The following is a 27,990-nucleotide window of genomic DNA, read 5'->3' on the forward strand; positions in this document are numbered from 1 at the left end:
TTCATCATTCAAAGCTTAAATAACAATTGTTGAGGGGGGGACAAATTCGGCGAAGGGGGGACAATATCGGCTAGCGGATATTGTCCGGGGGGACAATATCCGCTAGCGGATTTGGTCCGGGGGGACAAAATCGGCGGGGGGACAAAATCCGCTGTGACACCGGCTGACTTCCAACCTATCATTCTTTTATTAAAAGTATCTTTAGAGCAGTTTTCATATTGAGTGTCGTAAAACCAAAACCAAAGCAATTACACTGGCCAATCACTAAGAACACAGACAATCCAGTGAACCAATCAAAACTCGAAGCAAATACACGTAGCTGGAACGAAGCGCGGGAAAACGTGCGCGAGCGAGTCACGATTGGTTTTGGTTTTACTCCTGATTGGCTGAGAAAGTGGCGCGAAATTTTTAAGCCAATCACTAAGCGTAGTAATGCAAAACCAAAGCAAACGCAATTCACTTTCGACACTCAAGTGAAAACCGCTCTAAACGAACAATGCCGAAAATGCTGTATCTACAACATTTTAACAAGTACTGATTAAAGGTCTCGCGGGAGATACAAAACAGGAGGACTTCTTGAAATACTATTTACATACAGACAAAGTCACTCCTTCCACAATAATTGTCGCTGGACATCATTAGCAATATTTCTCTCTTACATGTCTCAATTCCTCCTGGTCTCGTTAAAAACGTTTGTTCATCCGAGCCTTTAATTATGTCTTCACACGACAATCGCTATAGATGACGTCTCTTTAAAATCGAGGCAAAGACTATCATTGAGTTTCCCTCTCTGATGAGAGTATCTGCATTAGGATTACACGCGCATCTTTGTTTCGCGCGCTTTTCTCGAATGACTTCACCACCAAGGCACCAATAGTGTGCAAAGATTGTTCTCACAAATGTTCCAAAGAGCAATCTGTTTTGAGTGCCATGAACTCTTTCCCTGACTGTTCCACCGTTGTTCCCATGGAAGACAAATGCAGTGAGTGAAACTGCAGTTTTGAATGTTTCATTAGAAACGCAGATAGTGCCCACGGTTCATAATTCCAGCATTTCTATGTCGTAAAGTCCAACTTTCTCTGTTTTGGGTAGAGGTTTTCGCTTCTTAAAATGCTCCAAGAAACTATCTAAAGTGCGTAGTTTGTCGTAAGTGCGGACCTAAGGAAAATTAAAATGGTTAGTAAAAAGAGCTTTCAAAAAACTTCAAAATATATTGTAGCTGACCTAAAATGATACAAAATAAATTTTCGGCAGCACTTCTGATGCTTTCGTCAGTGTAAATGACGAATTTTTATATTCTGACAAAGGCAGCAGAAGCGCTCAGGAAAATGTAGTATTTTATATATCACTTCATGTCAGATACGATTGTTTTTAAGGATTTTTATCACAAACACTGACCGCCCAAATAGTATCAAAGAGCTACTAATTACAGCTTCAAACTGAGCCTCCCCTGAAACACACAGACCCTGCCCATTCCCTGACATACAGAAAGCCTAACCTCCTCCTCCCCCCCCCCCCCGCTAGGCATACAGATTCCACTTATTCTCTATCAGGCGTACCACCACACCCCCCCCCCCCCCCCTTCGTCCACACAAAGATTCCACCAATTTTCGGACATACACATCAATACTAAAGGGGATAAAATGCGCCCTTACCTGTTGAGCGACAAGCTTGTGACAGCTGACCAGTAATTCGTGGGCTTCGGGTACGAGAACCAACTGGGTGTAATGAGCGTTTAACAGTAATCCTGCCCAGTCCAACACCTACAAGATTACACAAAACGTAATACTGGTTTAATAATTTAGGAACTAAAGACAGCTGCAAAGAGATCACCAAAGGATACGCACAACCTGGCCTTTTAGCAAGTCAATATCTTATGCAACCATAGTTAGACTATGATGCAACGATAAGGCAATTAATATAGAGCGGTTTTCACTTGAGTGTCGAAAGTTAATTGCGTTTGCTTTGGGTTTGCATTGCTACGCTTAGTGATTGGTTTAAAAATCTCGCGCCACTTTCTCAGCCAATCAGAACTAAAACCAAAACCAATCGTGACTCGCTCGCGCACGTTTTCCCGCGCTTCGTGCCGGCTACATGTATTTGCTTCGAGTTTTGATTGGTTCACTGGATTGTCACTGGATTGTCTGTGTCCTTTGTGATTGGCCAGAGTAATTACTTTGGTTTTGGTTTTACGACACGCAATTGAAAACTGCTCTAAATGCTTGATGCACATGTAATAACATGCAACAACAGCACTTTGTTGAATGGTTACTGACTTGTCCAATAGAAAGTCTGCACAACAGGCTACATGCTATACATTCACGAGACGATTCTGCCAACGAGGGAAATGGTGTTGTGTTGGAGCCAAAACTGACTGCAGACGTTAAATAGAGGTCCCCCGCATCAAGCAACCGCACCTTTTCCACAATAGGATCGAAACGTATCACGTTACGACGAAAGCACAGCCAAAAACTGTAAACAACAGTCTACTTGCGGTGTCACTCAATGCAAAAGTGACGTAAGTTGTCTTTATTAACAGAACGTCGGTTTACCTGTGGGTATTTCAGCGTCTTACAATCAACTTCGTCATCAAAGCCTTTCAGACCATGGTGCATGAGATACATAAGGAACTTTAACAAGAGCTTGAAAAAAAAATTAAGAAAAGAAAGTCAGAGACAGCCAAATAAGCAGACGAGAAAATATTTAGCTTTTATTTCATGCGGCAGATGTTAGAGCCAATCACAAGGCTGGAAAACCATTGCACATTAGGCGGTACGTTATGTGTTGTACGCAATAGTATTTCTAGCCTGCAGTGAAGGCGTTTTCCGTGGGCGCGCGCAGTACTAGTTCGCGATCGAGTAGATGTTGGATGAGGATGAGGGCAGTGAGAGGTTTGGAAGCGAGGAAAAACGCCTCACTGTCTTTTCAGCCTAACCTTAGTCCTACTACCCTAGGACTCACCCTTGGACTCCCTAGGACACGTTTCTCCTATCCCCAATCCCCTCCCGAGTAAGAATCCAAGATGGCGCCCGATCAAACTGCGTTCGAATATGCTCGTTTAATACGCCTGCTTTGCAGGCTACAGTATTTCCCGCCACAATTTCATAGCATCCGTCGTTTCCCGCCAAATGTGTCGCGTCCGTCACAGCTTCTCATCTTTGTTTTCCGCCGAAAGGTCGGCATGGGATAGTTTTAACATCTCACTCGTCAGTAGACAAGAGTTTTTCTTGTACAAATGGACGCCTTTGAATCGCCTCTCTGATAGGTGTGTGGATAGTCAGAAATCAAGTCGCCCGTGGCATATTTCACAGTGCACCTTTCGAATGCATTGTGCACATAGCCCAACGTAGCCAAACAATAAGCTACGTAAAAGAGAAAATATCTAGAAGTAGTACACTGTACCAGTAAACAAAGTTACTTACAATGGCGTCCTCAAAGGAGAGCTTCTTTAAACTGGTCTGAAGGAAAATATCATTTACAGGGTAGCTCAATATTGAGCATCTAGTTATAGGTCAAGGAGAAAAAAAGCTGCAACTAAAGAAATGTTGTCCACGTACCAGTTAATTCTAAAGTCACTTCCAAAATTAATGAATGGCACTAAAATAAAGCAAAGATTTTAAGGGCTTTCCTAAAAAATGACGGGGATGCTCGCGGAATTTTTTAAAAAAAGCCCCAGTCTCGAGACCCCTTAAATAATATATCCAGTGTTTTTTAGGATACAAGTACTTCGCCGTTGTCTTTCCCAAAGGCATCCGGCTAAAATCGTCATCTTCTTGTGATTCTTTTGTGACATTGTTACTTGATCCTTTGGGGAGTGTTGCATCATCTTGTCTGTGGGGTGAACGAAAAAGAATAACTAGATTATTTTAGTAATTGTAAACTGGAGTAGAGAGGAACGTCGCTACATCTGGGTTGTGGTCTCTTGTAGATTTCAAACTCCCTGAACCAAAACCTTAATAGCCAGAGAACTGAGGTTTCTAATTTCTAATGCAAAAATTTCGATCACATAGCCGCGCTTTATCGAAAACTGTTTCTCATCAGGCAAGCCTACCATGTTGTATTTCTGAAGTGTGGAATTATGCACATTCAAGGAAAAGAAACAAACCTTAAAATGTGTCGCACACAATGAACGACGGTCTCTTCAGATATCCCCTTGATATTCTCGTAGCACTCTTTAAGAAGCTCCTAAAAGAAAATCACAGTCAATGCATAAAACCGTCTTAGAAAAAGAGGCGCGGGACTACGTCTAAGATCGAACACGAAGATTTCCACGCTGATGACGTAATTTTACAAAGACCTTTGTGATTGGCTGCGTCTTGCACGCGATTATTCACATCAAAGCAACAACCAATCAGAGTCACTGTACGGGTATCTGTAGAGCTACGTCATCAATTCGTCATCAGTTTGGTATTTTTCGGATCGAATTTCAGGTACCTCTCGAGCGAAAGGAAATTTGAGTATCCGAAGTTAGATAGACCTCTATTGAATTATTCGCAGTTTCCATATGTCTTTAGGGCTCTTTGAGTTTTTGAGGTGAAACTGGTGATAGTGTACCTTTAAGGACTGGGCTGTGCTACGGGCTTTGTAGGCTTGACTCTAATAGCGATTTAATTAACACATAGAGCGGTTTTCACTTGAGTGTCGAAAGTAAATTGCGTTTGCTTTGGTTTTGCATTGCTACGCTTAGTGATTGGCTTAAAAATCTCGCGCCACTTTCTCAGCCAATCAGAACTAAAACCAAAACCAATCGTGACTCGCTCGCGCACGTTTTCCCGCGCTTCGTGCCGGCTACATGTATTTGCTTCCAGTTTTGATTGGTTCACTGGATTGTCTGTGTCCTTTGTGATTGGCCAGTGTAATTACTTTGGTTTTGGTTTTACGACACTCAATTGAGTGAGTGAGTGTGAGTGATACTTTATTTAACCTCGGAATTCCATCAATTACATTGGTTTTCATGAAAGCCGAGTGAGATTTAAAAATTTAAATAGAGTTAAATAACACATAAATATTAGAGTGGGACAAGCTATCAATAAGAAGATAGTAACATATCAAAGTCAATATCTTCCAGTCCTCTTTTAAAGGCTGCAAGAGATTTAGCTGACTTAATTGAATTAGGCAAGGAATTCCACAATTTAGGACCAGCATAAAGAAAACTCTTCTTCAAAAAATCAGTTTTCGGTAATGGTAAATTAATATTTAATTCACTGTTCCTAATATTGTAAGGATTTCTTGCCTCGACTTTGCAAAATCTGTCAGTTAAATAGGATGGGGCTTCACCAGTAGAAATTTTAAACATTTGAGTGGCCTTACGCTTAGCTCTTCGGGTTTTTAGATCAGACCACCCAAGTTCCTTTAAAACATCCTTTGAGCTTACATCATAGGTAGCCCTTAAAATAACCCTACCAGCCCTATTCTGTAATTTTTGTAATCTGGTTGCTAGACCTTTAGATAAATTATCCCATACCAAATCACAATAGTCAAAAGATGGCTGGATAAGGGAATTATAAATAGTTATAAGAGTATCATCATTAACGAATTGCCTTATTTGTCTCAAGCCCCCGATTGCAGATGAGACCTTTTTTGCCACGTGGTTAATATGAGTGGACCATGATAAACGATCATCAATATAAACACCAAGAGATTTAGCAGAGTAGACACGTTTTATACTTGTATCACCTAACCTGATCTCAGGAGAATAGCCAAGGTTGGCAAGATTGTAATTAGAGCCAATAATAAAAAATTCTGTTTTAGTGGTGTTTAAACTCAGTTTGTTTGCTAAGAGCCACTTGAAAACTGCTCTAACACATAAACACATAAACAGGACTTTTGTTTTAAATGAACTTACCAAGTCATTCTTTTCCACAACAAAATTCAGAAGTTCTTTACTGCAACTGGAAAATCAAAACAACACCTAAAACTTCTAAACTGAACGTCAAAACTGCTTTATAAGCAAAGGGAAGCATTCTAGGGTGAAAATTGTACCATGTAATGTTTCTCTTTCTCGACACAGGACGCTTTCTACATTTTGGATCCTTGCAGGATGCATGATTTCCAGCCGTTTTTCGAGAAAATGAGCCCGCGAAGACCGGACTCGAGAAGGCAGCAGAAATCGAGCCTGTAACAGACTGAGTAAAGAGAGGTTTCCCTTTGTGTTCTCAATTCTTCCCCGGCAAGGGAAACGTCTGACATTCGACCTTAATCCCAATTAGTCGTAAGATCGTAAGATCAAAGAAGCACCACAAATCTTCTAGGAAAAGCCAACACTCAACGCGCAGGTCAAATACGCTAGAAAAAACTTTCTGTTTAATTTATTCATTACCATTGTTATTGTTTTATTTATTACCATTATATTTATCATTGTAACTTTCTTAGCTATATATATTCTACTGCAAATTTTGCCCCGGGGGGGGGGGGGCTCTGTATATTTTTGGGTGGGGGTGTGCCCCTGGGACTCTGAAACCCTTACCCTAGACCAGACCATGTTCAGCTGATTTTGCAACCCTTAACTTGATCAGCCACTGAAAATCCCTACTCTATCCCAGACTTGGTTTTTTTTAGAACAGTATCACTATTAAGTGTTTTTAATTGAAAGCCATCTGTCAACAACGTTGTCGCGATGATTTTATTAACGTTTAGGAAAGCCCTTTTCTTTTCCGAGTTTTCGGATGTTTGCGAGGCGGGTATCTACAATACCCATACAGAATCCTGTTCACAGGCTACCAGCGTGGTCACAAGATGAAGCATTTGCGTTGCCTTTTCTCCTTCACACAAATTTGTTTATATTCTTTGCTTATAAGCGCGATGAAGACAAGTCACATAAAGATTGGGCGGAAGCAGATGTTGTTTCCTGCGTGTCCTCTTTCTCTTTGTCATTTTTGTCGAGGAATCCTTTGAAAATCCTCCTTGAAGAGGAGTTAATTACAGAACCCACGCTTGTCAGAGGTATTTCAGTTGTTCTGGCTCCATTCATTTTTGTCAGGGTCATAGCATTTGATCTCTCTCTGGTAAGAAACTGGTCGGCTGACCCAAAAAATGTTTGCCACTTTGGCCAGAACATACAGCCTGTTGTCAACTGACAGGAGTTGGGGAGTCGACCAAGGATATAAGCCCAACTTTGAAGTAAACTGCCATTCATTTGTTGCTTCAATGAACACTTCACATCGCCATGCTTCCGGCAAGCTTCCCATGAGATTAGTGCCACCAGCAATGAAAATTTTTCCGTTCGCTGCAGCACCGGTAGCAGAGCTCCTTGCAATTTCAATGTCAGCTACTTTGTCCCACTGGTTTTTGCGAAGGTCATACCTGTCAACATCTCTGAGGTAGTAATACCCTGTTCGACGCCTTTCTACGCCGCCAATAAAGTAAATAAAATAGTCCTTGGCTACAATGCAGACATCTCGCCTTAAATTCATATGATCAAATGACGATACGTCTTCCCATGAGTTTGATTCGGGTTTGTACTTCGTGATAAAGGAAACATGTTTTTCCTTTTCACAGAACTCTATCTCTGTATCGAGAGGGTTGCACATGCCCGGTCGCAGACCATGGTACTCACACGGTTCAGATACCAAAGCGTACATTTCATCTTCATTTGCAACAAATATTTGTTTGAAATCTCTTTCTTCTTTGCATGGTAATGCCATCCAGTTGTTAGTGTAGGGATTGAAACTCACCATTCGGCATCAGTGGTTAGGAGATGCAGTCTGTATACCATAGATTTTACCATGACAAGGGGTAAAATTACTATCCACAAAAGAAAATGGCATCTTGCCTAAACTGCACCACTGGTCATCACGCGGAAAATAACACTGAATATGTCCACCCTTCAATGGACTACAAGCTACTATAACGGGCACCTCTAGGCACTTTCTAGGGGTGACAGGCAGATTGTCGTACTTTCTAGACTCAATCAACCTTATAGCGTCCTCCACAAGAGCCAAACAGTCCTCATTGTCATTCACAAGGTCATTTGTCGCGATATTACTGCATAGAAAGTCATGCGATACATAAACCAATCGAACGTGACTAAATAACGCGGAAAAATATTTCTTTCGCTTGCTTTTGTCATGATCAATCCATACTAGGATGATCTTAAACACATCTTCTTCGGCGGTTACATTTATTTCATCACTAGAAATCCACATTTGGAATTCATTACTCGACATACTTAAAACCTTTTCGCGGTCGGCTTCGTATAAAGTGGTGAAATTTGCAAGGATGAATTTTTTGGTCTTAGAAACAAGTTCTTCGCATTGATATTTTTCGGAAAAGTGGTAAGTGGAAATGCAATTTGAAGTGTACATTTTCTGTAGTAAAACTCCCACAGCGAGAGTTTTTAAGTTTTGAAGGAATAAATAATCGGCCACAATTATCAGGTCTCGGGCATTATCTTCAGCCAATATCTGAACATTACCGGTGTAAATAAACTCCAGTGCATTTCCCATAACAGACTGGGAAAACATCTCCAGCCGAACAACTCCTTCTTTAGACTCCTTCATGTCGCTGTTTAGCAGCTTTTCGAAGAAAGGACTTGCCTCTGAAAGAACTTGTCTGTGAGCTTTGAACTGTTTGCCATCTTCGACCACCAAAGTAACCTCGCATGGCTGATCGAGTGCCACTGTGTGTTTGCTTGGAGTACCATGCTCAACAGTATTAGTAATTTTAAGCAAGGTCGCCATCTTCATGCCAAAATAATCTTTGTTTAGATCTCAAAGTCTTGTGATGACAACGTTTATGGCAAGAGCCGAGAGCGAAAACCACACGAATAAACTTCGAATGAGGCCCTGTTCGCACTTAACCATGACGAAAAATAGAGTTTGGCGTGGGCAAAAAAATTGAAGATTTCGTGGTGACCAATTCTTCGTTTTTGGAGTCCTGTTCGCGCATTAACATGAGAAATTTTTCGTGTGACTGATACACTCTTTTTTATATATCTAAGAACAACTAATTTTCGTTCGAGGCTGAACGTCCTTAACTTTTTAAAAGATTTGAACCCGAAAATGCTCTTGTTTTTTTAAAAAAAATTTAAACCAAGTGGTAATGCATGCAGTAAATTCATTCCTAATCGATATGTACATGTTCACGTCACCAATGAATGAAGACAATGTAGGTCAGGATTTGATTAAAGATTTGTTCATTTAGTACACAACAAATAAAAAAAAAAAAATGAATTCGTTCTTAACCAAATTTTAGCCTTGCGCATGTTCGTAGGTTAAGGTTCTTATAAAAAAGAATGTATGTCAGTTAAGTTTTAACTAAAAACCAAGATCAATTGATGAGACATTTCATCTTCGCAGACATTAATCGACAGCAATTTATATAAAACTCACGATTTTGCTCCACACTTTACTCTCCAGTTGTTCGAAATTTTCTTTCCACAAATCCACCAAGTACTGCTCTTCTTTATGAAGAAATGTGGACGTCGTGGAACCGCTCGAGTTTGTTTCAAATACCCCCGGGGGCCCCCCCGGGGAAATACCACGGATCGATGTTGTTTCCTCGGATACCTGGCCTGCGAATACAGCCGCCTCTCATCGCTCCCGATCAGAGGCGGCTGTATTCGCAGGGTATATCCATCTCTAGCTCAGACCAAATGGTGGGAAATAGCTGCTATTACAGTTCTCAGTGGCGTGACATACAAACGAGGCGAAAGGGTCATTCTGCAATGTTTTAACCGATGTGTTGACCCTTTCGCCTCGTTCGCATACCTTCTCAACAAATGAATATATTATCGCAGGCTCAACTGCAATAACAGCTATTTCTGTCACGTACCCTGCATATAATTTGTTGCAAATTATGATGCCCCGACGAAGGATGGATGTCAAGAAACAAAGGGGTTTTGCCTGGCAAAAATTCACAGCCTCCAAAGCCAGTCGACGGCATCTTTGAAGCTTGGTGGCACTTCAGAAAAAAAGCCTGACCAACAAACTTTTTGGTATTTAACTTCTGGCAATTTTTTTTTGTTTTTCAAGCCAATCAGATTCCATCCTGCAACGGAACTTTCAAGAGTTGCTCGTTTCGTCAAACTTGCGCAGTAAGGAACGAATACTCAAGGTATGAGATTGCAATGTTCCGGGTACAAAGCGTCACGCATGCGCATAATATGCGAGCGTACTGTTGCTAGACTTGAAAACATTTTTTAACGAGCAGCACTAGAAACTATGGAGGCTATACTGGGCAACATATGTTTCGGAAGAAAAATTTCTGTCCGGGAAGCAAAAATGTTTTTTGACCTGGGGCAGAAGCATTTTTTGCTTCCGTGAAGCATTCTTCCAGAAGCATTTTTTGCTTCCAAACGGACTCGCAAGTGCACGCAAGTTGTCAAAAAAGCCATTTAAATGCTACTGCGCGCGCTACAATTCAGTATTTGAAACAAGCAGCAAAACTTGCGTTGACTTGCGTTGGGTGGCCAAACGGTGAAAAACTTGCGTTCACTTGCGTGCAAATTTGATCTTGACCAAAGTGAACGCAAGTCGTCGCAAGTCAACGCAAGTGCACGCAAGTCCTGGCCAAACGGAAACGAAAGAAAACAAGTTGAAAACTTGCGTCCACTTGCATCTCCGTTTGGCCAGGCCTTTAGCCAGGCCAAAAATTCAAAACCGAGCAACAACCCAACCTCATACCCAGGGCCTCTCTCCTTTTTCTCCCTTGTCCTCGACGACAAGGGAGGAAAAGAAGAGAGGCCCTGGGTACGAGGTTGGCAACAACCAATCACAGACACTACACGAAACTTTGTAGAGCTACATCATCAGTATGGAATTTTTAACATCTGCAGCGCGAGAAGAAGGATTCAGCATGCGAAGATAAACGTCTGTCTTTGTAGGTGACTGACCGAAAAATTCATCCACTATTGTTAAAATGTAGGGTTTAAACTCACCTGGAGGGAACACACTTGGTTTTGACAAGTTCAGATACCGATTTTCTCGCCCAAAACTTTTTCTCGTTGACGCATCTGTTTAGGACACTGGCAATGAAATGTTGAGATAACACTTCTGTCTTCTTACCAAACTACAAGGAAACGAAAGATGAATTAAAAATGTTGCTCTTGAAAATACATTTAATTAATATTGTTTGAGCCCTGAACAAGTTATTTCTAGTAACACTGAGCTTCATTATAAATGGAAGGATGCTTATACAGTCCAACTTTTGCAATATGATCTGCTTATAAGAACTTTTCATGAATTTATTTTTATTTATCTTAATTTTTATGTAAAACACTTTTTCTGTAAAAGTATACATTTTTTCCTCTCTCTGACTGTCAATTCGGTTAAACTTCTACAAAAGTGGATTTGAATAAAATTCAGTTTGTGATTACCGGCTGAAACTGGATGTATTTTTTGTCGGTAAAATAGATTGAACTTGCTGTTTCAGTCAACATTGGGAAAACTTTGGTGCAACTGTTTTAATGGTTAGCACTGTGGACTTCGGCTGGAGCGTCAGTTGGGGTCCCTGTGTTGTGTTATTGGGTAAGACTCTTAAATCTTACAGGGCCCCTCTCCACCCAGAACATAGCTAGTAGAGGGAGTATAAATGTATGTTAGGTTAACATGACGAGATACTGGGAGAATTTCAACAATTATTACGCTGTTTCTAAGGCGGTGACCTACCTTGCCTTCAAATGGCTTATTTGCCGCTTTGATGGATTCTGGTGTTGGATTTGAGCCCTTAGCTTTGTCACCTGAAAGAATGCGTTGGAAAAATTAACAAGCACAAATTAAGAAGCTCGCAAGTATTCTGCTTCTTGCACAACAAAATGTACCAAGTAATATCGTTTTTCTCTCAGACGTTTTGTAGAATAAACACAGATGATATGTGCACAAAAGCACTGTAGAAGTCATTTAGTCTAGGAAATAAGCCTCGTTTTTTTTTAATCCTCCACCGAAAATACAACAACATCTCATAAACCAAAGTAAACTAATCCTAAAAATGTGTCGTCAGTATGATTAAGACCACAAAAGGTACTACAAAAACCGCCGCCTGGTTAGCTCAGTTGGTAGAGCGCCGGACTGCTGTGCGGGAGGTCGTGGGTTCGAACCCCAGACCGGACCAACACCAGGGTCTTAAAATAACTGAGGAGAATGTGCTGCCTTTGTAATTACATCTGCAAATGGGACATTCGCTCCGGAAAAGGAGCCGTAGGTCCCGTCTCCTGTATCTCAGTCTTCTAACAGGGGACGTAAAGAACTCACACACTACGAAAGAGTAGGGCGGCTCCCGGTGTTGTGGTCTGGCCTACACATACAGAATGTAAAGCGCATGAACAATATATATGAAAAATTGCGCTATATAAATACATTATCATTATTACACACCTTGCTTGGACAGCTTTAGTTTCATGTACTTTTCCAGTTCTGTAGAAAATTTATCAAGCGTTGGAGTCTAAAGAAGAAAGAGGAGAACCAAGTTTCAGTTGAAGTCTGGGGATAGATTGATTAATTTCGCTTTATGCTCAACAGACAAAAACAAAGAGGGACTGTTAATAGTCTACAGTTTTCAAAATTCCCGGACTTTTCCCTGATAAAAATAACATTTTCCTGAGCAAATAAATACAAAATACCAGATAACAGAAGTGGCCTCAGTTCAGCCCCCACTTCCAAAAAAAAAATCTCTTAAATCATACTGACCTGAAAAGTTTCTTTAAAGGCATTTCCAGACCTGTGGCAACCCTGATTATACAACAGTCAAGATTTTTTGCCCCAACCATGTGCCTAACCATACACTTCACTCTTATCAAAATGGTTTTATAGTGGCCATCCCCCAACAGCAGCCACTAACGTCTGCCCCATTGAAGAGTTTTAACTGTAATTACTTAATTAAAAGTCGTGTAATGTACCTTAGATGGATCTGTTAACTTTTGTAACGCTTCTTTTTCTTCGTGATCCTCCTTTACAATCGAGTCTGACCAATTTTGAAGAGCCTGTTCAAATCAAACAACAATATCAGCACACAATCCCTAAAACATGGCTTAGGTTAATGGTTGACACAGTCTACTCACCTCGCCTGGCCTTGCAAGCTTTGGTGTAACAAGCAGCTCTGGTTTACAACTTTCATCTCTTAGAAACCTGAATAGAATAATAATCAGCAAGCAGTTAATCAAAGCACACACGTTCTTGAAAGAGCACGAGTTTAAGAGGAAATAAAATTACTGATATAAAATCCCTGTTTAGTTCAATTCAGGAAGTACAGTACCTCCCTCTCTCCCTCCCTGCCTCCCCTCCCCCCAAATTATACCCTCATGGGTTTAAAAAGAAGCACATACCAAGCACTTTCTTTACTGATATAAAATCCCTGTTTAGTTCAATTCAGGGAGTACAGTACCTCCCTCTCTCCCTCCCTGCCTCCCCCTCCCCCCAATACCCTCATGGGTTTAAAAAGAAGCACATACCGAGTACTTTCTTTACTATACATCAAAGTGAATTGTGTGGTTCCAGATAATATCCATAACCCCATGAAATGTCATTGGAAATTTGGAGGGGAGGGGGGGTCTCAAAAGAAAAATATTCTAAAAGACAGTATGACAGGGTTTGTACACTTTTGTGGTTTAGAAATTTCATGACTTTCCACAAATTTTTCCACGACTTTTTAAAGTTTTTCATGACCTAAATTTGACCATTTTCCCTGGAAATTTTCAAACATTATCTTGATTTTGGGTACATTTTTATCCTTTCCTCACAAAAAAATTACCTGCCTAATATATTTTGTACAATCAATACCATTTTCCATGACTGTCCATGACCCACACTTAAATTCCATGACTTTCCAGGCCTGGAAAATGAAATTCTAAAATTCCACGACTTTCCAGGTTTTTCATGATCTGTACAAACCCTGTATGAAGCTAAAATGGAATTTCTGAAGGTGTGGAGGAGAGGGGTCAAACCCAAAAGCCTTTCATGGTTGGGGTATGGATATTTTCTGGAACAACACATTTTTGAACAAGTCAATGTTAAGTACTTACTTTGCAGTGGAATCTAGTTGTCCGAGAGCAGACGCTAATGAGCATGTGTCGATGGAGAACTGACAAACAGCCACACAGTGGCGAAAACCAAGACAAATGAAGCCAGGAATACAACACGCACAGCAAGCTCCATTTTTCCGCACATGACTAACCACTGTGCCCTGTTTTTCTGTTATTTTGTCGAGGGTCTGCCAGGACTGTAATGTACCATACTTAATGTTCCACACCATGATTACATCTAGAAATAAATAGAAAAATGCTAAGTAAAAAATTTTGGAAAAGAGCAGTGAATGAATTATTATAATTTGATAGTAAAATTATCATAATTATTATAATTTGCTGGACTCTGGACTCCTTGTTCTTGAAGCACACACAGCTCTTTCTCATTAAATACCAAACTTATACATAACATCATCGGCTGACAACAACTTTTAACTTGACTCTTAAAATGACTTCTGCTCAGGTTATTGAAATGTCAGTCACAAACTACAGTTCTTTTCAGAACTACTCAGACTCAGGCAATTGCACTATACCAACAACTGATACTCCTGGGTTCAAACCATTTACTAGACAAATATACAAGAAAGAGGACTTAGGGCAGTATTTAAGGATAAACAATCTTGCTATGAGAAACTACTGACAAAAGCAGACATACCATCGTTGTACAACAGGCGATTACAGGACATTGCCATCTTTATGTATAAAGTTAAGCATAAATTGCTGCACGAGAGACTCAGTAATCTTTTCCAATTAGACAGTGGCTTATATAAATTTAGAAAACGTGAATTTGTTCAACCCCGATTCTCTTCGGTAACATTTGGCAAACACTCTCTTCGATACCTCGGGCCCAAACTTTGGAATGCTCTCACACCTAGACTAAGAAATTTACCCTCTTAAAAACAATTCAAATGGGTTATACGTGGTCGGGACCTCACTGCGCTGGCTGCTAATATCAGTGACTGTCGGGGATGCAAACTATGTCAAGAATGACTGGCAGCCAACATAACATGACATAATTTTTACTTTTAACATAATTTTAATTTTTTATTTTAATATAGTTAAAGAAACAAAATTTTAATATATTTGTACTTAGGTTTTTTTAAATGTATATAAATATTTTATATTTTATATATATATATTAATTACGTTTTTTAGTTAGGCAGGTTAGGTGTCCACAATTAGCAGAGGGGACTTTTCCCCTTAGCTACTACAGATTTGACACGTTAATAAAGTTGTTATTATTATATTATTATTATAATGAATCCACTTTCTGTAACTTGAATTGTTTGTATCATTAAAAAGTTACAAAATGTTACAATTATGTCATCCTTTGTACCTTTTAATTTTCCATCAATCACACTGCTTCCACAGAGACAAACGTGATCAGTGTCTATTGCTGACAAAGCAACAGATCCCTGTCAAAACACAAACATGAATAGAGCCGTTTTCACTTGAGTGTTGAAAGTTAATTGCGTTTGCTTTGGTTTTGCATTACTACGCTCAGTGATTGACTTAAAAATCTTGTGCCACTTTCTCAGCCAATCAGAACTAAAACCAAAACCAATCGTGACTCGCTCGCGCACGTTTTCCCGCGCTTCGTGACAGCTACATGTATTTGCTTCGAGTTTTGATTGGCTCACTCAATTGTCTGTCTCCTTTGTGATTGGCCAGAGTAATTACTTTGGTTTTGGTTTACGACACTCGATTGAAAAATGCTCTAATACAGAAATGAATAACAACATTAGTCAGAATGTCAAAAAAATAGACCTCTCACAGCTGATTTTCACACGTACTGGCACTAGCACTGCTCACTGCTTGAATATTGTGCTCATTACTTTCCGGGGATTTCAGAGAAAAACAAAAACTACTCCCAGTCTAAAAGATGTTTGGTGCAAACAGATCTGTTTCTGACAGGAATGAGAATGACATTTCCTCCCTTTGTACATTTTTTACCACTTCAAACAATACTAAACAACACTTCACTTAACAACAAAAGGTTACCTTGTCTTTGTTGCCTTCAGTGTGCATAGGCTGTAATCTATGAATTATTCTGCAGGAAAGTGCTGACACATTTTCACTTTTGCCCAGTGGTAGCACTGTTTCTAGTTCTGTGATACACAGATCTCCATTGGACCCTGTGTCAAGAACAAATACACAAAAATCACATTCAGGATTATATACAAAATGTTGTCAACATCAAGTATTGAAAACAACCAACATAATTGCATTATTTTATGCTTTATACTCACAGTATGATGTGATGTGATGACCTTCCTCATGTATACAGCAAGACAGTGGTTCAGTGTCCTGAAATGAATAATACCGGTAGTTATTATTAACTGAGTTTCTGTTAAAATAATACACAGTTGCAATGATATTGTAGACAAACTGCCATTTTGAATGCTTTTTTCTTCTAGTGTGGACCAATTTCATCACCCCCTTACTTTCAAACACCCCCTTCCTCAACCCCACCCCACCCCCACAAACAAATGCAGAGGTTTGCTTCCTGAGGCCAGTCGCTGCAATCGTACAACACTGGATTTGGGAGGGGGGATAATGTGACAGAATGTAGCTAGTGAATTTGACGGTTAAATTTTGCAACTATAGAAGCAACATCTGCAGGAAGAAGATCATTATTGTATTGATTTTACAGTTTTGTTGTATATGACTTTCACAAATACAGCCCAAAACCTACACATGGCACACATTGTAATAGCCATACCCTCCAGAGCAGATTTTTGTTTGAAACCCTGCACTACACCCCTCCAGAAATTTCTGTCACTTAAGCTTTATATGTTCCATAAAAAGTTTTTGCTTTTGAGATCCCCAGCCCACCCCATCGGAATTTCCAATGACCTCCCTGAAGGGTATAATAAACATTTTTCTAGAGCCACACACTATCAATAATAATTAGGCCTACACTATAAAATGTACCTCTGCAGGAGGGACTAACTCAAACTCCATGGTCTTATTATTTGGGTTAACATGTCCTGATGAGCCATAATTTGTAATATTTAAAGTGTACTTTCCCTAAACAAAAGTAAACATACAAAAGAGAAACATAATTTGTTAAAGATTTCAAACATACAGTATGTTGCAAATATAAACTATTGAGAAGTGTATATGGGGTACTTCTTAGATGACTGTTACCTTTATTTCAAAGCAAATCATGATGCAAGACCTTTCAGATGAAAATGAGTCAAGTCTCGGGAGGAAAGTACAACTCGTTTTCATATGACAAGTTTTGGTTCCAGGCCCGAATTGGGAATTGCATGTTAGAAATTCAAACAAATATTTGATGTAAAATGATGATTAAGACAATGTTTTGGAATTATATCATGCAAGGAATATGAAGTTCAGGTACATATAAGCAGATAGCTATTATTAGAAAGCATCAATTTTAAATACCTACATGTACATGTGTCTTTATCGTTGCAGAATACAGTTGTTTCTGATGATGGAAAACACAACTCCAAACAAGACTGAAACTTTAAAAGTACAAAAACATTACTATTAATAATAATTATGAGTATTAAAAACTGGAACATTGGATAATGTATGGCCAAAAAACTATCTTCTTCTGGTCTTGTTTTCATGGAATAAAATTACCAAGGTTTACTTATATTTCATGGTTATTTTTGCATAAAGTAATAATATATTATATTATTTCAATTACGCTCGTTGGATATGAGATGATTAGGGTCAACATGGCACAGCGAGCCTTACTGGCTGTCTACCATATCATATGTAAAGCATGCACGAGAAATAATTGTCATAATGTAATTACAATTATTAATATTGTAGTTGTTACTTGTTTATAAATGGATCATTGAGTAAATTCTGGGGCCAAGGGTCACATGCTTTCTTATTTGAAAGACAAGATATCAGCAAAAACTTTGTCATGCAAGTTACAGTGAATCCTGTACATAACTGTGCAATTTACAACATTGGCAAACAGGCACCTGAGACCCTTTGAACAAAGAAATTGGAAAAGGTTGCTTGATCTGAAAGTAATGCGGGTCTTTACTTTCAGAATTTCACAGTAAATTTATATCATGTGTCAACATTCTACAAGAAACTTGAAAAAATTTGTGTTTGGTATTTTTCAACGAAACGTACTCTTGTGAAGATTTTGTGGTTCTCCTCCTTTTCACTTTCCTGTTCTCACTGGTACTCAGAAAATCTGCCAAAAACATTGAAGAACCATCTTCAAATATAACAAGTGGATCACTTTGCAGGCTGTTCCATACACGGAGACTGAAGATATTCTTGTCGGACTGAAATAAAGAAACAAAATACTCATCAATTTTACAAAAGGAAATCATAACTATATCATTCACAAGGCTAAAAAAAGGTTATAAAATTTTAAAAAGGAACCAAACGTTTTCGACTTGTTGTCATCATCAGGGTGATGATGAAGACAACAAGTACCCCGATGATACACTGATGATGACAACAGGTCGAAAACGTTCGGTTCCTTTTTAAAATTTTATAACCTTTTTTAGCCTTGTGAATGATATTTTTACCTTTTTAGCGAACATTATGACACGAAATCATAACTGTGATGATGGTTTGCATAATTATCTCAGCTTGATTAGCATAGATTTTTAAGATACCATAAGTTTTTTTCTGTTTATTCCTTAATTTAGTTTTGATTTAGAGACACACTGTGCTTCCCATCTATCAGACCTGAAAGTCAGTGTTTCATCACATTTCATCAAACACCAAGGAAAGAGCTTAAAAATTAGACCGCAAGCTCTAGGTTTCTACTGGCTGAAATTTAGCCCCTTGCCATTTATCAAACTCAATAGAAACTGAGAGCGAGCAGTGTAACTGTTTAAGCGTAATACAGTGACTAATCAACTTAACATACAGTCATATAGAATAGAGCGGTTTTCACTTGAGCGTCGAAATTAATTACTTTTGCATTGGTTGTGCATTACTATGTTAAGTGATTGGTTTAAAACTCTTGCGCCACTTTCTCAGCCAATCAGAAGTAAAACCAAAACCAATCCAGACTCGCTTGCGCATGTTTTCCCCACGCTTCATGCCAGCTAAATGTATTTGACATGAGGCCTTATTCATCCCATGGCATAACAAGGATGGAAAACGATGACACAGTGTCATACATTAATTTCTAACCAACCACACAACTTACTTGGATTCGTTGGCATGATTTCAAATCAGAATCGGTTTCTTTCCAGATAAAAACTTCCTGAAAAAAAGGCCAGTGGGAGGCTTTAGATATAGCACATGCCATACAACAGTTATTTTGAGTCTGGTTTCCAGTGTGTTACACAAATATGCAGGAACAGCTATCATTTCCCCTTTAAAGATGCATGCAACAAACCGTACTTAAAACAACGTACCTTCACTTCAAAGAAACATTTAAGCTTAGGACTAGCTATAATATCACAAATGCATTTTTCTCACCATCTTGTTTACAGCCATTAAGAAAGTTTTATCGACCGGATTATGAACGGCAGCACTTGTTACTTCATCTCTTTGTTCCACGGACCAGCTGTTAATAAGTTTCTGATGTTGAAGCTGTGCAATAAAATACAATTATTAAGATCTCAAACGAAAGCAGATCACATGTTCACAAAGTTACATATTTTTTGTGTACAATTCCGAATATAATTTTCGTCTTTTCTCTAGTAAATACTTGAATATAACTAAACTCACGTTGTAAGCAAGGACTCCCCTGTTGCTAAAGGTAAGAAGAAGGTGATCTTCACTTAAGTGTCTTGATATACCAATAAGCGAGCCATTTTGCAAAACTCTACAAAGCTCGAAAGGTTCTCGGAGGTCCGCCATCTTGCACGTGTAGTTTGTGAGCCTGCTATAGATGTAGTCAGCGAATTTGATATGAAACGTATGCGCCATCAATCAGCGCGCATTTCAAGGGAATCTCCTTCCAGCATTCTGCATCTTCAGTAACTCATAAAATAATGTTTCTTGAATTTTGTTGCAGGAATGTTCGAGGAACAAACTTTTTGACCATAACTTTTATCATTTTGTTATTTTTTAAATCTTGCTTATCAACTAAGACGACATCCTGTGGCCAGGTATTCTTACAGAGAAAACAAAAGAAGTTGGGATTTCACAGGTAATTAGATAAACGGCATGCAGTGCATGCAGAAGCGATGACGTTTCACTAAGGGTCTAACATAATTGAGGACGGGATAAAGACTGTTATCCAATTGCAGTGTACATTTTTTAAACCTAAGAAGCAATGTTCGTGATTGTCTAAATAGCATAGTTAGGATATTATGGAATTCAAATAAATACAGAATTAACAGTAGGCAGGCCAAGGATGCAAAGTTAATAATACATTTTCTTCGTAGATTTGCTCAATTGAACAACAGTAGATTGCGTTATATTGTAGTGTGTGACTTCCGATAAACGACATACGAAACGCGGGAGCTAGCTTTTAAGCTGCGAGAAAGGTCAAACGGTCTCTTGTTCACGACGGCCCTTATAATTATAAATGTTAGAAATTTCTGTTTACTAATTCTAATAGATCCCATCATATGTAATTAGTCTCTTTCGTTTATACATTGTAGTGTTCCATTCTAACTGCACGGGAGCATTTTGCTTTTGTGTTCTATGCAGCGATTTCTTGTTATCAAGTTAAACTTGATTTCTGTTCGACCGAAATAGACAAAAAGACAAAAAGATCGGGTCGGTCTTGCGATGGCAATAAGCGATTTCCTGACGTCATCGCTTAAAAATAATGGAGGTAAAGTTTAGCCCCATACAAGAACACAAATCACAACCACTCAAACTAAGGGGAGCTAAACATTAACTCAAAGAAACCATCGCTCTCAATGCCTAGAGACTGTAGTAGCCATAAAAATACTTGGATCTTAGACCCTCGCAACCGTGGAATAACGAAACGTTATCCTGCAAGCTAACCGCCACTTCAAACAAGATGACAGTTAGAGACCCTCTGATCTGATAAACATTATAGACTACAACATTCTTTTGAAGGCAATTAAGAATCTTTTAACAAACAAGAGCCGATAAATCTAACAAAATATGCCAGAGAGCTAGCAGACACAATGGCGTAAATATCAATGCTGTAACGGCTCCAGAGAGTCAGAGCGAGTGAAATCCTCCGTTAACAGACCGAAGGCTAACTTTTAGCAACCGGCGGGAGTCGTGTTTGGCCTGTCATTTTTAATATTTTCACTAATAAACGTAACCCACGTGACATTAATTCCTGTCGATCGCGCTTTAAATATTTACACACGATAAATGTTTTGGAACAGACAACAGAGAACGGACGTAGATTTGCTCAATTGAACAACAGTAATATTTTATTTTATTTTACTTTTATTTTTACATTTCCCTTTGTGCCTCGACAAAGGTTACGTTATATTGTCGCGTTACATCCGATAAACAACATACGATACACGCGAGCAAGCTTAAGGTCAAACGGTCACGTTATCTCGCTCTCAGTGGCCCTTTGTGGTCCTGTTTATCAAAAGAATAAAGAAATTTCTGTCTTCTAAATCTACTTGAACTAATCAAATATAATTAGTCTCTTTCGGTTATACACTGTAGTGTTCGTTTCTAACTGCACGGGAATATTTTTCTTTTGTGTTCTACGCGGCGATTTCTTGTTAAGTTAACTTGATTTCTGTCCGGGGGGTGGGGTACTCCCATCTATGGGCTATAGAGGTATGTGCCGCTCAACAGTGTATGCTTTTTTGCCACCCTGACTCTGAAACGGGGTATAGAATTCAGCCTTTCTATCTGGAACAGGGTCGATTTTTCCCCAGAATCCTGATTAAGCATGATCAAGCATAGCTACGAAACTCCGTTCCCCGTACAAAATTTTGGGGAGTAACCCCCCGGGATTTTTGTTCGTCGGTGCGAAACAGACAAAAGAACCGGTCGGTCGATGGCATAAAGCGATGACATTATCACTTACAAGTCATCGCTTAAAAATATTGGACATTGACTGATTTTAGTTATTGGAACTCTAAACTGTCTTAGTCATGTTATAAAGCCCCGTCTTACCTGTTCAGGTAGCCAGTCACAGTGCTAGATTTGGTTCATCTTGCCTGCTCACAAAGCTTGCCATCTAGTAAAACTTTTTTTTTCTATGTCTTGTCCATTTTATTATATATTGTGTTGGTTAAAAAAAGTCCATACCTCCCCTATGGAAGGTTTTTGGTTTGAACCCCCACCCCTCCAGAAATTTCAGTTAAGCTTCATACTTTCCTTTAAAAACTTTTGGATTCTGAAACCTCTCAACCCCCTCAGAAATCCTAGAAAAATCGGGAAGAGGAAAAAGACTCTTTTCTCTTCCCGATTTTTCTAGGAAGATTGAAGGAGACTCTGCTTGCAGGGTAAATAGGCCATTTCCGAGTTACCCTTGGCTTTTCCTTCAAAATGATTCTTCGTGCGAAACCATTCATATGAAAATGAGTTTGATTTGCATGAAAATGGACCTGTAGGTGAAACTCATTTTCGTATGAATGGTTTCGCACGAAGACTCATTTTGAACAGAGGCAAAGGGTAACTCGGAAATGGCCTATTAATACAAACCTTGTTTTTTTTCTTAGAGATCTGGTTACATTTGTGGAGTGGGACGTATTTAGCAGTTATGTTGCTCATTCCAATCCACTGGATTGCCAGCTCTTGATGGTTGAACAATTTCCAAGTGGCATTTATATTGACCCAGATCAGATCAAGAATGAAGTGGAGTTTGGTGGTCCTGAGGTCAGATTCATTCACTAAAAGTTCGTGTGATTACATGCTTCCTTCATAGGCACTTCACTTTTGAAGGATTAAACACAAAGCGCAAGGATGGGTTACAATGTTACAAAGCATGGGGAACCATGGGAGGGACAAAGACAATCCGTCAAATGGCTTTTCTTCTTTCTTCTTTTTTTGTCTTCCTTTGTTTTCTCATTTGCATATAAAGAGGGTCCTGAAGGGGTAAAATGGGAACTGGGATTTGCCTATTTTTATTGGGATTTGCATATGTTTTTACTGGGAAAATGGGATTTGGGTCACTGGGACTGGGATTCACAACTAGAAAATGGGAATGGGAAGCACGTCAGTACACGAAAAAAATATATATTTCAGGCTCAATAATATTCGTCAAGGCATAGTTACAATGTTGAAAACTCTGAAACGAAACCAACGCCTGCACGCAAGTGTCTTTCAAGTGGCGGTCAATTTTCCTGTCAGTGATTTAGTTAGTCAGCGGAAGAGCTATGACTGAGCATGCTCAAACTAGCGTAATCCAATATGGGCGAAACACATCCTCGTACCCAGGGTCTTCGTTCCCTTTGAACAGTGGTCTGGAAACGAGCGAGCCTGGAAGGTTCTGATTGGAAGTCCAACAATATCTGACTTCCGGATGAATTGCGCATGCTTAGCTTTAAAAAGCATGACTCAACGATCTTCTTGGTGTTTACTTCCGGCCATTTTATTGTTTTTAGAACCAATCAAAATCAATCTTGCAGCGGAGCTTTTGAGAGTCGCTCGTGTCGTCAAGATTGCGCAGTATGGAACGAAGACTCGAGGTACGAGATTGGACGAAACATGTGACGGCAATTCCTCTACTAACCTAGTAACACACATGGAAAATTGTGAATAAGACATTCCTCTGAACTGCTCACTCAACGAACTGGAGAAAACGTTAATACGGATGTGTTGAGTTGAGAATTTTAGAAAACGAAAGGGATTTACCGATTCAACCAGAAGAAATAAAAACAGGATTTAGGACAATTCAAACAACACAGTTACTGCACGTATAGTGCGTTTAAGCCTTGATTTTTCATGCACTGGGATTAACCAAAAATTTCACTGCTGGGACTGGGATTTGAGCAAAAAATAGTCTGGGAAATGGGATTTAGGCAAAATTTTGGCTGGGAAATGGGATTTAGAACCCCCCTTCAGGGCCCTCTATAAAAGACATGTCTGTGTATGAAGCAAAGGGATAACTTATGTATCATGGATCTGACATAATTATTGCGGTTTTCAGTGAAATGCGAACTCTGAAATTCAAAATACAACTAACGATTGCGTTTTTTGCTGCCGTCAATCATAGTTATGGCGACAACCAACGAACTATGAAAAACAGAAACAAACAAAATGGATCGAAATCTACCAATCATAACTGACGTATTTGACCTTTTGACCCGATTTAAGTGAACAAGTTTCTGTTTCCCAAGAGGTCCGCTTAGATGATTGACGGCAGCAAAAAGCGTAAACCGTTGGTTGAGGATTGAATTGCAGAGTTTGCATTTCACTGAAAACTGCAATAATTTGTATTTCAGTCATTGCATCATTTGCCAGGTTCCAACCTTTGTTCCAACCCATTAGAGGAGCATCTAAATAAGTTCACCTATTGGCAGGGGTATTTTGCAGAATGCAGAATGCAGTATGATGATGACGAAACAGCGATAGTATAATGCCCTAGCCAACAAATAAAAGCAAACTGGAGTGAAAGCTAACCACAAGCAAACTGCTGGCCACCATTCTGCATTCTGCGTTCTGCAAAATACTCCTGCCGTGATGTTGCCCCTCAAAAATGCTTACCAAAAGGCAACTCTAGGTTTTAACTGGAACTTGATTATAGTTAACATATTTTTTATAAATTTAAATCATGCAATATTCAATCAAAAACCTTTCTTTGTGTTTTTTGGATAGTGACATCACTGCACACAATCTGATTAATAATTTTTATGATCATACTTTATGCCATTTTATTATTTGTTATTTCTCAGGTGTTAAGTACAGAGACAATAAATGTTGAATCATTGGCTCACCATTCCTCTTCACACAAGTTCTTTGTATTTCCCAGGACAGCCTTTGATTCTAGGTGAGTCATGGCCAACTTAGAAACGCAACTGTCAAACTTTTATTTTTGTAATTACTTATTTACTACAATCTCATAGGGCTCATCAGAAAAGAAAAAAAAATTAACAAAATATGCTGGAAATTAAATCTGTGCAAGCAGAAGGTGTTTTGGTTCCTTGTAGGGCTGAAATGAACCAGAACCACACCTACCATGTACAAGCCTGGGAACTCTAAGAGGTTCATAGGTGGCGGAGCAGGGGGGCAGGGGGCAGGAGGGCTGTAGCCCCCTCCCCCCCCAAAGAAAAAAACTAAAATTTGGGGGGCTCAGCCCCCATGTTTTGGTGTCGAAAATATCTGGAGCGCAACATCAAATTGGTTTGTCAAGATATTCTGTTTTGTGAGTGAGTTCAAACATCTTCGAAACTTCCTTTCCTGCGGGAAACTTTGTTTATCTTCAGAAAAGTTAGAAAAATGATTGGAAACTTTTGTATGGCCTTTGAACAACAATCAGAGAATTTTCGGAAATCTCTGGTCTAGAAACTGCTCAGAAAACAAAAAGTTGCTAGAATGGAAAAAAGTTGCTCCAAATATGAAAACCTGCCAAGTATTTTTGGGACAGTCTTTGCCTCCCCACGTTTTAAAACAGTCTGCCACCTCTGAGGTTTTGGAAAATGACATTAGTGAGCATCCCAAGCACTTATTTGGGATCCCCCTCCCCTTCCAGAATCATTTGATTTTTTTTTTGTGAATGCATACCGTCATCGAACAAGAGATCTGTAGAGTGAGAATGGGGAGCGGGGAGCGGGGATGGCGCAGTGGTGAGAGCACTCGCCTCCCACCAATGTGGCCCGGGTTCGATTCCCGGACCCGGCGTCATATGTGGGTTGAGTTTGTTGTTGGTTCTCGTCCTCGCTCCGAGGGTTTTTCTCCGGGTTCTCCGGTTTTCCTCCCTCCGCAAAAATCAACACTACTAAATTCCAATTCGATCTGTATAGTCCTACGTCTTATACATGAGCCTCTGGCTCGGACACTGAGGGTAACCTCGTCCCGCGTATGGACTTTAAAATTGTATTTACATTTACATTTTTTTTTTTTTTTTACGGAGAGACACTAAAAACTTTATGGAAAGCAAACAGTCATATTTTGTACCTCTCTCTCCAATCTCACTCTCCGTCTTAATTAAATTCACTCCACACCTTTCGTTTAAAGACCACACATATTTTCAAACACTGAAAGCAATGTTCTATATCTGTGTAGATTGGGAACTGTAAGTGCAAATTATACCATTCCAATTCATGTGCGGTATCATCAAGCAGCTGTTGGTGCTAAATTTGCTACAGTGTCACTCTCTTCTCCAAAAATCCTTGGAAGATGTAATGGTAAGTACAATCTGTTAGATTTGTCTGTTAAAGGGAACCTCTGATGTAAAACAGTTCTGGCCAAAATAATACTTTTACAACAGTGTAAGACCACCATTTTGGTTGTTAAAATTCTTTGTTTGTTTTTTTCATTCCAATACTGGGCCTTTGATTTGTCAGTTTTTGTGCTTGTAAATTTCCCGTGCGCCGCCATTTTGGATTTTATGACATCATTGCATTGCCTCTATTAAAAGGAAGCAGAGGTTCTTTTGTGTGAAATAATTGGGCAACGCACTGACATCATAAATTCCAAGATGGTGCTGTGCGGGAAATTTAAAAGCCATAATCTTTTCCGTCTATGGTTGTCATGTTAAATGCTAATTCTCCCTTGTCTGGTAAAAATTTGAAATTTAGACATTGCCTCAAGAGCAGAAGTTCCCTTAAATATCTAACCAGCATGTGACTGCCTTTCTGCAAGGCACTGGAATAGGGGAAAGGGAATTTGTAACATTGTAAACTGCAACTAAACATTCAGCGATTTTCAGTTGAGGGAAGCATAAGCATTAAGTTAACTAAAACCAGGCAAGTTTTTGACTCCTAAGATTCCCCTCTCCTCAGAGAAAATCTCCAAGTTGTTTTTTTAATGGATGTCCTTCAAAAACAATCACCCTTAAATGTTGTACAAGCTTGTGATTGCTCAGCAATAGAAACTGACTCCCTCTGGTGAGAGTTTTTTAAGGGTGGTTCACAATACATTGAAAGAGCGGCCTTGGGTTTCGGCTTGTGGAACGAGGCAGCGGTGGCTGCCCGCGACCGTGCAGCATGGCGGAGGAGAATGTCCGGCCCTATGCCCACTTAGGGCTTTGGCCATAAGTCAAAGTCACAATACATTGTAGTTAAACGTTTAGATCTTCCCATCTCTGGCATTCTATTACAGCTAGCCCAATGAGGTGAATGGAATGTGATGGAATGTGGTGACCGGAATGTCTAAACCACTACCAGCCACCTTAAAAAGATTTTTTTGTGTGTTTTGTTTCTCTCTTACAGAAATTACCTCTCCTTCAATGAAGTGTGGAACTGCATCAATCAAAGCTCCCTGTGATGCAAAGGGAATGTCGACCTGCAGCTGGATCCTTCTAGATTCAGTTAACAAGGTATTTTGTGGGAATTGTGAAAACAGACCATATTTTTGAAATCTCTTTCCCTTTCCTCAGGCTACAAATGTATTTCAGATCTAAAAAAGCAATTTTTTCCTTGAGTATTATTTTTGTATTCGAATGAGATTAAATTTAGATAAACATTTCAGAATAAAAAAAAGTGACAGAAATACACCACGTTTCGATGTCGTCATGACATCATTGTCAAGTGACAAAAATGCTGTTTATTAGAAAGAAGAAACCTAGCCTGAACACACAATCTGATCCTCTAACCGCATATATAACACTGTTGAACCGTTATTTTTCTTGTCACTTGAAAATGATGTCATGACAACATCGAAACGTTGTGTATTTCTGTCGCTCGTTTTTTTATACTGAAATATTGTTTTTGTTGGTGGGATATTTAATTTCTCTTGTCTTTTACAGGACCCATCACAGTCTAACATACCCCTCGTTTTACATGTGCCTGTTGGACAAATTGAGCATAGATGGCCTATTGTAGCACTTACAATCCTCTCAACTATGGCTGGATGTGGCTTGATACTTTGGAACTCCTTGGCACTTACTTAAAACACTTCCATGTAAATAAGATTTATTTAAGTAAATAATAGGCTTAATGAAAATTTGTTGTAATTTTTTGCCTGGAAATTAAACATTGGTAATAAAATGTGAAAACCATATTTGGTGTCCTAGCCTT

General features: G+C 39.3%; 4 protein-coding genes across 4 annotated transcripts; 1 reads left to right on the forward strand and 3 right to left on the reverse strand.

Annotated features, from left to right (window-relative positions):
* Positions 1–36: 36 nt before the first annotated feature.
* LOC144632260 (nucleolar protein 11-like) lies at positions 37–19,867 on the reverse strand. The gene is made up of 22 exons (XM_078490868.1): positions 19,640–19,867; positions 19,388–19,501; positions 19,113–19,169; positions 18,074–18,231; positions 17,367–17,442; positions 16,889–16,984; positions 16,204–16,261; positions 15,956–16,089; positions 15,291–15,369; positions 13,955–14,192; positions 12,995–13,061; positions 12,833–12,916; positions 12,312–12,378; positions 11,607–11,677; positions 10,877–11,007; positions 5,846–5,891; positions 4,106–4,185; positions 3,721–3,831; positions 3,423–3,501; positions 2,553–2,642; positions 1,656–1,763; positions 37–1,158 (listed from the first exon to the last, which is right to left on the reverse strand). Exons 1-22 carry the CDS (start codon positions 19,838–19,840, stop codon positions 1,039–1,041), a joined length of 2,265 nt encoding a protein of 754 aa, XP_078346994.1. The 5' UTR covers positions 19,841–19,867; the 3' UTR covers positions 37–1,038.
* LOC144632324 (kelch-like protein 15) lies at positions 6,599–7,676 on the reverse strand. The gene has a single exon (XM_078490947.1). The coding sequence runs from the start codon at positions 7,674–7,676 to the stop codon at positions 6,948–6,950; it is 729 nt and encodes a 242-aa protein (XP_078347073.1). The 3' UTR covers positions 6,599–6,947.
* Positions 7,593–8,684, reverse strand: LOC144632301 (kelch-like protein 3). The gene has a single exon (XM_078490922.1). It carries the CDS (start codon positions 8,682–8,684, stop codon positions 7,683–7,685), a length of 1,002 nt encoding a protein of 333 aa, XP_078347048.1. The 3' UTR covers positions 7,593–7,682.
* Positions 19,825–27,916, forward strand: LOC144632321 (GPI alpha-1,4-mannosyltransferase I, stabilizing subunit-like). Its single transcript, XM_078490943.1, has 6 exons — positions 19,825–20,063; positions 22,531–22,687; positions 24,706–24,800; positions 26,036–26,157; positions 27,184–27,290; positions 27,720–27,916. Exons 1-6 carry the CDS (start codon positions 19,906–19,908, stop codon positions 27,861–27,863), a joined length of 783 nt encoding a protein of 260 aa, XP_078347069.1. The 5' UTR covers positions 19,825–19,905; the 3' UTR covers positions 27,864–27,916.
* Positions 27,917–27,990: the final 74 nt, after the last annotated feature.

The sequence above is a fragment of the Oculina patagonica genome, chromosome 12, assembly GCF_052425735.1.
Source record: "Oculina patagonica isolate OP01 chromosome 12, crgOcupat, whole genome shotgun sequence".
Lineage (NCBI taxonomy): Eukaryota > Metazoa > Cnidaria > Anthozoa > Scleractinia > Oculinidae > Oculina > Oculina patagonica.